General features: G+C 48.7%; 1 protein-coding gene across 1 annotated transcript in view; it reads right to left on the bottom strand.

Moving 5' to 3' along the window:
- Window positions 1–12,401, bottom strand: part of HDAC3 (histone deacetylase 3) — a 30,367-nt gene extending 17,966 nt beyond the window's left edge. The window contains exons 1-4 of the mRNA XM_069954073.1: window positions 12,267–12,401; window positions 2,327–2,409; window positions 1,861–2,003; window positions 1,395–1,476 (exon numbers count right to left, since the gene is read on the bottom strand). Of these exons, the coding sequence (XP_069810174.1) occupies window positions 1,395–1,476; window positions 1,861–2,003; window positions 2,327–2,409; window positions 12,267–12,321 (363 nt within the window). The 5' untranslated portion in view covers window positions 12,322–12,401. The remainder of the gene's footprint in view (window positions 1–1,394; window positions 1,477–1,860; window positions 2,004–2,326; window positions 2,410–12,266) is intronic.
- Window positions 12,402–13,627: the final 1,226 nt, after the last annotated feature.

The following is a 13,627-nucleotide window of genomic DNA, read 5'->3' as shown; positions in this document are numbered from 1 at the left end:
TCAAAGGGGCTTTTCCAAGCTCCTGATCTGCAGCAAGCTGTTGTGCCTCCTCTCCTCCCCCCTCCCTGCTTGATTGATTGAGTCCCAAGCAGGGTCAGGTATGGGAGGGGGAGTACGGAGGTGTTACAGCTTGCTGCACTTCAGGAGCTCAGGGAAGCCTCTTTGACTACTTATAGAATATTAATTAGAATACATTACTTATTAATATAGAATAAAATATTTTTTATTCTGGAAGCACAGATAGATATGTGAAAAACACATTGGGGAGATTTATTAAACTGGTGTAAAGTAGTATTGGCTCAGTTGCCCCTAGCAACCAATTAGATTCCACCTTTTTATTTTTCAAAGAATCTGTGTGGAATGAAAAGTGGAATCTGATTGGTTGCTAGGGGAAACTAAGACAATTCTACTTTACACCACTTTGATAAATCTCCCCCAATGTGTCTCTTTGACAAAACAGCTATCCAACCGTGTCAGCAGTTTGGGAAATGAACTACAATGGACAGATTCCCTTTAAGGAAAACCTGTCATTACTTTCATGCTGCCTGAAATGGCAGTCCCTAGTGGTTCCTTCCTGCCACACCGGCCTTGACTGCCAGATCTCTTCCAGCACCCAAACAGGGAATAACTTATAAAACAGGCCTGTTGAAGCAGGCAGAGACCAGCCTACTGACTCGTGGGTTGCGTGTTGCTTTTAAGAGTTTGTCAACTTCTCCTTAGTGTCCTAGGAATTATTATTTCTGAACAGCCAAATTATTAAAAAAGAAACAGACAGACAGAGGTAAAAACACATCCCACTGAATATCTGAAGCTTTTACTTTAAGGGTACGTTCACACCTACCGGATCCGCAGCGGATTTGACGCTGCGAGTTAGCAGCGAAATCCGCTGCGGATCCAGTACTGTGAATCTGAATGGGTCCCATACACGCAGCGTGTATGGGACCAGCCCCTTTAACCCCTGCACCGCCGGCCGAAAGCTTGCCCGCGCGCAGCCCCGGCCCCGCGTCCGCCCGCCGCCCCGAGCATACATTACCAGCTCGATGCCGCGGCTGTGTGAAGCTCCCGGCTCCCTTCACTCCTCTTCAGCCAATCAGTGCACGGCAGCCCTGATTGGCTGAAGAGAAGCGAGGGGAGCCGGGAGCCTGAATCAAGCTGCGGTGCCAAGCTGGTAATGTATGCTCGGGGCGGCAGGCAGTGCAGGCGGCGAAGCAGGGGTTAAAGGGGCCGGTCCCATACATGCAGCAGATCCGCTGCGTGTATGGGACCCATTCAAATTCACAGTACTGGATCCGCAGCGGATTTCGCTGCTAACTCGCAGCGTCAAATCCGCTGCGGATCCGGTAGGTGTGAATGTACCCTTACAGTAAAGAGGAGATATAGTCACCGCTGAATACCTTATTGTTTAGTTGTGTAGCTCCTTGTAGAGAGGCTCCTGTGTAGCGAGAGCAGAACTCAAAGAGGCCTGGAAACACAGGACTGTAAAGAAACAAATGGCAAAAAGAAAAGATGAGAAGCTGTGAACAGTACTTGTTACTTTACCCCATACTAGCTGAATCCAGGGGCATGGAATCTGCATGGACATACACGCCTGTACAAAGTCAAGACTTTTATGGGAGCATCTGTAATTACGGACGTTACTGAAGCAACGTCCATAATATCTGTAAAAAATTATGAATCTCTATCATTTTGACCATTACACCTTTATTTTACGATCTTTCGACTTTTTATGGCTATGCAAAAATACAGGTTACGGAAGCACTACGGACAAACGACTGACAACAACTACATAATCCACGGTTCAGGAACTACTGAACGTGTGAATGAGGCCTATGGACTGAGATGTCATGAAGCTTTACTTACCAGTCATCGCCGACGTTGAAGGCATTCAAGCTTTTAGTGAAACCCTGCATGTTGTTGGGGCTCACCCGCTGCAGGAAATCAATATAATCCTCTGAGTGAAAGCGACACATATCATGTTGGGACGCCTGGTACGGTTTAAACACCTACGGGAAGCAAAAAAAAAAAGTGAGATCATTCCTTCAGTGCCGTGCAGTTCTCTTACAGGCTGTATTTATATGGCTACTGTCTGGATCCCAGTTACATACTAAAGTAAATGGACAATTCCCAATGAAAAAAAAAGTGACACTTAACAGCCCAGTTGTATTTCTGTAACCCGGGAGTACATAGATTCTCAGTGGTGGAAGCCAAAGAGATTGGACCCTTTTATGGCATAGTTTAGTAAAATGCAGCTGCTTTATAACTGGAATGCCCCTTCAAGTAAAAAAAAATACCAGAAAATAATAAGAACCACTGGCGTAACACTTACAATCATCTTTTTGTACAGTCCATAGTGAAGAACCAAGCTGTGAGTAAGTGCAAGGCGATGGGGTTTCATCGGATGTCCGGTGCCTAAAAGTTATTAACAAATAGTTAGCTACGACAGCACGGTAATACCGCAACATGTGCGTACAGTCTACAGCTGCATGAGGGTAGATCCACGGCCGCTTCATTTACAGAAGGTGATGGCTTTCCCCTTCAATATCAGTTGTTTGAGCAGCACCCCATAAGATCCATAAAATTACTGCTAATCATTCACTAATCTTTCGGTGTATGTACACATCTTTTATTCGCTGGGATCAGAAGGAGATATGGTGTGTTTACAGGGATCGATTATTGTTCGAATTTTCGCAATAACGATCGCATTTGAGCAATAATCGTTCCATGTAAACACAGAAAACGATCAAGTGACGAGTGAGAAATCGTTCAATTTGATCTTTCAACATGTTTGCAAATCGTCGTTGTTTGTTCGCTAAAAATTCGCGGATCGCTTTGTGTACACAGTCTTTCAAAGACTCACCCTATGTGTGAGATGGGCTTGAGTGATCTTAAAAACGATCGCAATAACGATTTATTCGTCTAACCGCTGATCATTAGAAAAACCAAATGGTTGCTTCAAAATCGTTAGACGATCGATTGGGCAAATTATCGATAAGTGTAAACGTAGCAGGGCTCCAGACTAAAAAATTTACCTGGGAGCCATTGGCTCCTAACCTGAAAAATTTAGGCGCCAAATAGAATATTTGGTCGCCAACATTTTAAACCATGTAAAATTAATGTTATGTTAAATGGGACTTACTGTGTGCAGAGGTCACGGCAGCCTCCTCCTCCTTTAGATCCTTTCTTTTCTTAGTTTGAAAATGTTCAACATGGAAACTTGCAACTTGACAACCATATACAGTCTGACAACCATATACAGTCTGACAACCATATACAGTCTGACAACCACATACAGTCTGACAACCACATACAGTCTGACAACCACATACAGTCTGACAACCACATACAGTCTGACAACCACATACAGTCTGACAACCATATCCAGTCTGACAACCATATCCAGTCTGACAACCATATCCAGTCTGACAACCATATACAGTCTGACAACCATATCCAGTCTGACTCAGTACTTCAGCTTCACTTGGCTAGCCTTTTAATGAGGCTTACTCTTCTGAACTTGAACTTAAAGGGAACCTGTCGACCCCCGTGCCGGGGTGACAGGCTCCCAACCCCCCGTTAGAGCCCCCTATGCTCACCTCATCGCGCCGGGTCCCGCTTCTGAAGATGGTCGGGTCACGGAGATCTCAGCCGCTGCAGCCCGGCGTGCGCTGAGAGATGAGTCCAACGCTCATAGAGAATGATGGGAGAGTCTAGCGCTCCGTCATTCTCTATGAGCGTTGGACTCATCTCTCAGTGTGCGCATCGGGCTGCAGCGGCTGAGATCTCCGTGACCCGACCATCTCCAGAAGCGGGACCCAGCGCGATGAGGTGAGTATAGGGGGTTCTAACGGGGGGTTGGGAGCCTGTCACCCCGTCACCGGGGGAGACAGGTTCCCTTTAAAAGCTTGCAACAGTCTATACATACTGAGCTAGACTTATGACTGCAGCCATAGTGACCCCCCACAAGATGTGTATATAGATAGATATATCTCTCACCTAGTGACTAATGCAAGTGACCCCCTACAATACAGACACCTGAGGGGCCCTGATAATAATAATTGTGCATATATCTATCTCCCAGTGTCTGCAGCCAGTTTGCCCTACACTTATAGATGGCCCCCTCCCCTTATAGATGGCCCCCTCCCCTTATAGATGACCCCCTCTACCCCCATTATAGATGCCCCCTCCTCCCCCCCATTATAGATGACCCCCTCTTATAGATGACCCCCTCTACCCCCATTATAGATGCCCCCTCTTCCCCCCCCATTATAGATGCCCCCTCTTCTCCCCCCCTTATAGATACCCCCTCCCCTTATAGATGCTCCCCTCTCCCCCCCTTGAAGATGGCCCCTCTTCTCCCCCCCTTATAGATGCCCCCCTCTCCCCCCATTATCGATGCCCCCTCTTCTCTTCCCCCCTTATAGATGCCCCCCTCTCCCCCCATTATAGATGCCCCCTCTTCTCTTCCCCCCTTATAGATGCCCCCCTCTCCCCCCATTATAGATGCCCCCCTGTTCTCTTTCCCCCTTATAGATGCCCCCTGTTCTTTGACCCCTTATAGATGCCCCCCCTTCTCTTTCCCCCCTTATAGATGCCCCCCTCTCCCCCATTATAGATGCCCCCCTGTTTTCTTTCCCCCCTTATAGATGCCCCCCTCTCCCCCCATTATAGATGCCCCCCTGTTATCTTGCCCCCATTATAGATGCCGCCCTTCTCTTCCACCATTACAGATGCCCCCCCCCCCCTTTCCTCTATGCTAAGCAATATTTAAAAAAACAAACACACAAACTCACCTGACAACCCGCTCCCCCGGCGATCCTCTTCTTCTTTGGACGCTGTCCCCGGCTGATGCGCGGCTGCCGGGGGTGTCCCGTCCTATCCCCGGCAGCGCGGCGCATCAGTGAGCTCTCTGTACGCCGGGGCTGTGACTTCTGACACAGGAAGCGTCTCTGACGCGCGCTTCCTGTGCCGGAAGTCAGGGCCCCAGGCAGCTCACTGATGCGCCGCGCTGCCGGGGATAGGACGGGACACCCCCGGCAGCCGCGCATCAGCCGCGCATCAGCCGGGGACCCGGACTTAAAAGAGACAGCACGCCGGGGCCAGTCGCAAATGGCGCCCAGATTAATAAATCTGGGCGCCATTTGCAAAATATCAGTCGCATTGGCGACCATTTTGGTCGCCATCTGGAGCCCTGCGTAGCATAAACGATTGCAACTACAATCACAACTAACACCTATCGTTCTGTGTGTTATGGTGAACGATTTCAAGTCCCTCCAAAAAGCAATCGTTGACAATTGTTTATCATTAATCAATGAAAACGAAAAATCGTCTTGTCTCTTAGACCCTTAGCTGGATTTTTCCTAAATAAGCCAAGACATTTTTTTGCAAAACTTCAAATTCTGCTGCACTCAATTGGCAATTATTTAAATTAACTCAAATGCCCAAGCATGAGAATACAGACCCTTAAATAGTATCTGTTAAACAGTCATTGGCTACTGCCCCCAGAGCATTGATCCGGCCCGCTGTACTGATAATCATTAGAAGGGGCAGATGGGCGCTCTTGGGGGGGAGGGGGGGGGGTGTTACTCCAATCGGCCTTACCGGACACAGGACTACACTGCAAACAGCACAGGACTTGCGCTGAGGATGAAGGTAAGAGACATACAGTCATCCTCAGTACCCTGAGTGCACTAGGGAGATATCAGCAGGTCAGATTTATCTAACAGGCTGATACTTCCCCTGAAAACAGTATTTGATTTAGTTTCCGGTATGCGCTTTCAAATACTGTTTAAAACCATTGTTTTTTGGGGGGTTCAGGCGGCCCAATATGTCCTGTACGCAGCAGTAACTACAGTATTTTCCTGCATATAAGACTACTTTTTAACCCAGGAAAATCTTCTCAAAAGTCAGGGGTCGTCTTATACGCCAGGTGTCGTCTTATAGGGCAGGTGCTGAAAAACTTTGGACTGGAGAATTTGCGTTGCTGCATATGGTGGGGCGACTGTATGAATGGCAGAGCAACCTGTAGGCTTCCGGGATACAGTAGAGTGACGCTGTGCCCAGAAAAACACACCTCTTCCATCCATCTGGCCGCCCTTGTATCCTAGCGGTATTACTGTACTTCCTTCTCTGCCTCTCAGATCTCGCTGCTGTCTGATGTTTTATGTTACATTTTATTTGGTGTGCGTTGGAAGAAGGGTAGTCTTATACAGCGAGCTTATCCCAAACTCTAAATTTTAACTGGAAACGGTGGGGGTCGTCTTATACTCCTAGTCGTATTATATGCCGGAAAATACAGTGTATATGTGTGTGTGTATATATATATATATATATATATATATATATATATATATATATATATATATATATATATATATATATATAACCCAAAGTGGAATTATATTACTGAACTTTTATTAAAGGAGAAGTCCGGCCAAAATTAATTTTTGATATGTTGTTACTTATGAAAAGTTATACAAATTTCTAATGTACATTAATTATGGGAAATGCACATATAGAGCTATTTCCCTTAATTTAGTAGATCAGGAAGTGTTAGAAATATCTCTGAAGAAGTGACGTCACGACCCAGGGTGTAATTCCTATGGAGTGTCCAGCAGGGGGCGCTCTCTATATAGAAGTCTATGGGACTTTATTGTTTCTATGGGTTTCTATGTAATGTAATGTAATGTAGTGTACAGTGCTTTATTGAATGAATACATCTATGGAATACTTTGGGGAGCAAGTGTCCTTGCTCCCCAAAGTATTGCATAAATGTATTCATTCAATACATTCAATACACAGTAAGCCCGCCGATCCGCCGCATTTCCGCCGATCCGCCGCATTCCCGCCGATCCGCCGCATTCCCGCCGATCCGGACCATATACATTGAACTACAGCTCCCATCATCTGCTTATAGTATGAACAGGTGATGGGAGCTGTAGTTGGGTAATGGATATGCCGCCGGGCGCAGGGGGGAGCCGCTCAGTACACAGGAGCGCTCCCCCTCCTCCTCCTCCTTCCGGGATAACTTCCGCCTATAGCACTGCTGAGTCCCTGCCTGGCCGCCGCTCTCCGCTCTCCCCCCCCCCCCCCATACATACCGGCTCCCGATGCATCCTGGTGTCCGCGCTGATGCCGGGAGCCGGTATATGTGAGCGGAGAGCGGCGGCCAGGCAGGGAGTCAGCATTGGTATAGGCGGAAGTTATCACGGAAGGAGGAGGAGGAGGGGGGAGCGCTCCTGTGTACTGAGCGGCTCCCCCTGCGCCCGGCGGCATGTGATATCCCTTACCCAACTACAGCTCCCATCACCTGTTCATACTAGAAGCAGATGATGGGAGCTGTAGTTCAATGTATATGGTCCGGATTGGCGGGAATGCGGCGGATCAGCGTGTGGCGGATCGGCGGGAATGCGGCGGAAATTCGGCGGAAATGCGGCGGATCGGCGGGCTTACTGTGTATTGAATGAATACATTTATGCAATACTTTGGGGAGCAAGGACACTTGCTCCCCAAAGTATTCCATAGATGTATTCATTCAATAAAGCACTGTACACTACATTACATTACATTACATAGAAACCCATAGAAACAATAAAGTCCCATAGACTTCTATATAGAGAGCGCCCCCTGCTGGACACTCCATAGGAATTACACCCTGGGTCGTGACGTCACTTCTTCAGAGATATTTCTAACACTTCCTGATCTACTAAATTAAGGGAAATAGCAGTATATGTGCATTTCCCATAATTAATGTACATTAGAAATTTGTATAACTTTTCATAAGTAACAACATATCAAAAATTAATTTTGGCCGGACTTCTCCTTTAAACACACAAAAATTTAATTTCGATATACAGAAAAACATGCCCAGCTCCTGTGGTATCCATAAGGTATGTTATATGTATAGGTGTGATATAGATGAAAATCTACGGTGCCCAAAGAAGATTTCGCCTCGTGGGGTGGCAATTATGCTGAGAACAGTCAGAAATCGCCCTGCAACCACTCGGCAGGAGTTAGCAAATGACCTGAAGGCAGCTGGGACCACAGTTTGCAAGGAAACAATTGGCAACACTTTGCGCAACAATGGATTCCCATCCTGCAGTGCCCGAAAGGTACCCCTGCTGAAGAGAGCACATGTGGAGTCTAGTGATGTCACGATACCAGAATTTTGAGTTCAATACCAATACTCGATTTTTTAGTTCGATACTCGATACCAGTTCGATACCTCGAAAAAAAATACAACACCCCTCCCCCTTATAAGATCAGCACCCTCCTCTCCTGACATCCTCTGTGCTGCTGTGACCTCCCCTATAAGATCAGCACCCTCCTCTCCTGACATCCTCTGTGCTGCTGTGACCCTGTGACCTCCCCTATAAGATCAGCCCCCTCCTCTCTTGACATCCTCTGTGCTGCTGTGACCCTGTGACCTCCCCTATAAGATCAGCCCCCTCCTCTCCTGACATCCTCTGTGCTGCTGTGACCCTGTGACCTCCCCTATAAGATCAGCCCCCTCCTCTCTTGACATCCTCTGTGCTGCTGTGACCCTGTGACCTCCCCTATAAGATCAGCCCCCTCCTCTCCTGACATCCTCTGTGCTGCTGTGACCCTGTGTCCTCCCCTATAAGATCAGCCCCCTCTTCTCCTGACATCCTCTGTGCTGCTGTGACCCTGTGACCTCCCCTATAAGATCAGCCCCCTCTTCTCCTGACATCCTCTGTGCTGCTGTGACCCTGTGACCTCCCCTATAAGATCAGCCCCCTCCTCTCCTGACATCCTCTGTGCTGCTGTGACCCTGTGACCTCCCCTATAAGATCAGCCCCATCCTCTCCTGACATCCTCTGTGCAGCAAGGGACCAAACATTATGTTTATTGGGGACAGCATGGGGGGGGGGGGCAGTAGTGGATTATAATGTGGGCGGATTGACGGGGGGGGGGGGGGGGGGGGAGGGGGAGGGGTCAGGTTGGGTGAACAGCCCGGGGCCCAGGGTACATTTAATCCGCCACTGGGTACAGACTACAACCCCCACAGTGCAGGGAGCTGGTGAAGGCTGCCAGGTCTGGACGGACAGGAGAGGGTTACTCTGCCTGGCAGGTCAGTTCCTGTCAGGGGGCAGGGGTGTAAGGGCAGGGATGCGGGGGGCACACCAGAGGGCAGGGATGCGGGGGGCACACCAGAGGGCAGGGATGCGGGGGGCACACCAGAGGGCAGGGATGTTTGCAATGTCTGCACACATCCCCTGCTCTCACTGCGGTACCTGTGGACACTCAGCATGAGGCTTGTCAAAGCTGAGGGGAGGGGGATTTGTAAAGGGAGCTAATTTAAGGTGGAACAGACAGCCTGAACCTCGGCCACCAGGAAGATTAACCTTTGCTGCTGGCCAAGGTTCAGGCTGTCTGTTCCACCTTAAATTAGCTCCCTTTACAAATCCCCCTCCCCTCAGCTCCGGGAAGCTCCCAGCTGTCGGACCTCCGTTACTCGGTGCATATTCATGTGTGCACACTCAGGCCGGTCAGGAAGCGCAGCCACCGAGAGTGTGCACACATGAATATGCATAGGAACAGCGCCGGGGATGGACGGAGGGCGAGCAGGCATCAGAGTCTTCAGCCCTAGACGCAGCTCCTCACACCGGCTGCTGCATTCCAGGAGGGACAGGAGGCTGAGGTGTGACGGGCTGCGGGTCATTAGCAGCGGGGGTCTGATACACACAGTAGCCGACCCCCACTGCTTCTGGAGAGGCTCAGGATGGGTCAGATGCCGCTGTCAATTGTGACAGCGGCATCTGCACAGTTATATAGCCGGCACATGCGATCGCTGTGTGCCGGCTATAAGTTATCACTGCAGTGAGCGGAGGAAGGGGCGGGCGGAGGAGGAAGGGGCGGAGGAGGAAGGGGCGGAGGAGGAAGGGGCGGGCGGAGGAGGAAGGGGCGGGCGGAGGAGGAAGTGACGCCAGGGGGCGGGGGGCAGCACTCAGAGAACATGGCCGGCACTTAGCTAGCCGACGGCCGTGTTCTCTGTTCTATACTTTATATTAAGCTGCGTTATTAGGCAGCTTAATATAAAGTATCGATACCAGGAAATCCTGGTACCGAATCGTTTTTTTGCCCGAAATATCGATAGTAGTATCGATATTTTGGTGCATCGTGCATCCCTAGTGGAGGAGCGCCTCAAGTATGCCAATGATCATTTGAAAGATGAACCAAGTTATTGGGAGAAGGTTTTGTGGTCAGATGAGACCAAAATTTAACTTTTTGGCCTCAACTCCACCCGCCATGTGTGGAGGAAGAAAAATGCTGCCTATGACCCCAAGAACACTGTGCCCACCGTCAAGCATGGAGGTGGAAGCATAATGTTTTGGGGGTGTTTCTCTGCCAAGGGTACAGGGCTACTTCACCGCATCACTGGGAAGATGGATGGAGCCATGTACCGCACAATCCTGAGGGACAACCTCCTCCCCTCTGCCAGGGTTCTGAAAATGGGCCGTGGTTGGGTCTTCCAACATGATAACGATATGGATATATAAGGTGCCCCCCCTCCTCCCATTACAGTGTATGGATATATAAGGTGCCCCCCTCCTCCCATTACAGTGTATGGATATATAAGGTGCCCCCCTCCTCCCATTACAGTGTATGGATATATAAGGTGCCCCCCTCCTCCCATTACAGTGTATGGATATATAAGGTGCCCCCCTCCTCCCATTACAGTGTATGGATATATAAGGTGCCCCCCTCCTCCCATTACAGTGTATGGATATATAAGGTGCCCCCCCCTCCTCCCATTACAGTGTATGGATATATAAGGTGCCCCCCCCTCCTCCCATTACAGTGTATGGATATATAAGGTGCCCCCCCCTCCTCCCATTACAGTGTATGGATATATAAGGTGCCCCCCCCTCCTCCCATTACAGTGTATTGATATATACGGTGCCCCCCCCCCTCCTCCCATTACAGTGTATGGATATATAAGGTGCCCCCCTCCTCCCATTACAGTGTATGGATATATAAGGTGCCCCCCCCTCCTCCCATTACAGTGTATGGATATATAAGGTGCCCCCCCCTCCTCCCATTACAGTGTATGGATATATAAGGTGCCCCCCCCTCCTCCCATTACAGTGTATGGATATATAAGGTGCCCCCCCCTCCTCCCATTACAGTGTATGGATATATAAGGTGCCCCCCCCTCCTCCCATTACAGTGTATGGATATATAAGGTGCCCCCCCTCCTCCCATTACAGTGTATGGATATATAAGGTGCCCCCCCCTCCTCCCATTACAGTGTATGGATATATAAGGTGCCCCCCCCTCCTCCCATTACAGTGTATGGATATATAAGGTGCCCCCCCCTCCTCCCATTACAGTGTATGGATATATAAGGTGCCCCCCCCTCCTCCCATTACAGTGTATGGATATATAAGGTGCCCCCCCCTCCTCCCATTACAGTGTATGGATATATAAGGTGCCCCCCTCCTCCCATTACAGTGTATGGATATATAAGGTGCCCCCCCCTCCTCCCATTACAGTGTATGGATATATAAGGTGCCCCCCTCCTCCCATTACAGTGTATGGATATATAAGGTGACCCCCTCCTCCTCCCATTACAGTGTATGGATATATAAGGTGCCCCCCTCCTCCCATTACAGTGTATAGATATATAAGGTGCCCCCCCCTCCCATTACAGTGTATGGATATATAAGGTGACCCCTCCTCCCATTACAGTGTATGGATATATAAGGTGCCCCCCTCCTCCCATTACAGTGTATGGATATATAAGGTGCCCCCCTTCCTCCCATTACAGTGTATGGATATATAAGGTGCCCCCCTTCCTCCCATTACAGTGTATGGATATATAAGGTGCCCCCCCTCCTCCTCCCATTACAGTGTATGGATATATAAGGTGCCCCCCTCCTCCCATTACAGTGTATGGATATAAGGTGCCCCCCTCCTCCCATTACAGTGTATGGATATATAAGGTGACCCCCCCCTCCTCCCATTACAGTGTATGGATATATAAGGTGCCCCCCTTCCTCCCATTACAGTGTATGGATATATAAGGTGCCCCCCCTCCTCCTCCCATTACAGTGTATGGATATATAAGGTGCCCCCCTCCTCCCATTACAGTGTACCGGACTCTGCAGCTGTGCTCGGTAGCGGCGGTGACAGTCCCCGGTAGCACCGTGCACACAGCAGTCCTCCCCCCTCACAGCACAGCCCGGTGCACCTCCCCCCTCACAGCACAGCACAGCCCAGCCCGGTGCACCCCCCCGCCTCCTCACCATAATGGAAGTTCCCCACGTCCGGATCGTAGAAGTACGCCACGGTCTTCGACATTTTAAAGAATAAAAAAATAAAGAGTCTCCAAGTTCCAGAAACAGAATGAGAAAAAAATCTACTTCCGGCAGCGCACCGGAAGTGCGTCCAGGACGGAGCGCCCGCAGCGGATCCGCCCACCTAGCGCCGCGTCACTAGTTTCTAGGAGGAACCCGCTCCTCTCTCTGGCGCCGTCTAGCGGAACACTAGTGTAAACGTGGTCAAAATGGCCGGGGCGTTGTATGCAGTACAGCGGTGTTCCCTAACCTGCTCTACGCTGCTGCAAAAATACAACTCCCGCCATGCCCCGGTAGCTGATGAGGGTGATGGGAGTTGTAGTTTTGGACCAGGTGGAGAGCACTGCTGCCGTAGCAGGAAATATCGAGAATTTTTAGCACGTGATAATCTGGGTGTGTGCGAAAAGCATGGAGTCACCTAATAAATAGCTGCAGCAAGCTGTGGGGTCTGTCAGGTTGCCTCAGGACTATATAGACACGTATATAAAAAATATATTTTTTGATATTTTGATGGGTTGCACAGAAAGTATTAAACTATTCTAAGCCTATATATATATATATATATATATATATATATATATATATATATATATATATATATATATAGTCCTGAAGCAACCTGACTGACACCAGAGCTTGCTGCAGCTATCAATTCTCTGTGGCCGCATTTCAATGAATAGCAGCCGCAGAAAACTGACATCAGTTTTTTGCGTGGCCACTAGCGATCCCGGATGGAGGGTATACTATGTGTATACACTCCGGCCGGGATTCCTTCTAGTTGCAGCACATTGTAAGTTAAGTATTAATACTTAACTTACGTTGTGTGGACATGGCCTTAGATTGGATTCACACTGTATTTTGCTTTCCATTTAATGGATAATGCAAACAACGGATACAAAACGGATGCATTTGTGTGCACCCATTTTGATCCATTTTTCTATTGATTTCTATTGTTTAAAAAAAAAAAAATGGATCAAAATGCATCAGTTTTTCTTTTTACTGCACATGAAATGTTGATTGGCCATGTTTTTTGTACAGTAAAAAGGGTGTGTTTTGATCCGTTTTTTTTTTTTAATAATAGAAGTCAATGGAAAAAAGGATCAAAATGGATGCACACAAATGCATCCATTTTTTCATCCGTTTTTTTTCCATTAAACCGATCCATTAAACGGACACCAAAAATGCAGTATGAACCCAGCCGGACAGACTAATCTTTCTCTGAATAGCAGCAGTAGTAGATTTTTTTTGTGAAGACTGCCTAAAAACCTGTTTCAGGGTCCATTCATACGTTTCAGCTGCATGTTTGATGC

The sequence above is a fragment of the Dendropsophus ebraccatus genome, chromosome 1 (assembly GCF_027789765.1).
Source record: "Dendropsophus ebraccatus isolate aDenEbr1 chromosome 1, aDenEbr1.pat, whole genome shotgun sequence".
Lineage (NCBI taxonomy): Eukaryota > Metazoa > Chordata > Amphibia > Anura > Hylidae > Dendropsophus > Dendropsophus ebraccatus.
This window is presented reverse-complemented; position numbering and strand designations above follow the sequence as displayed.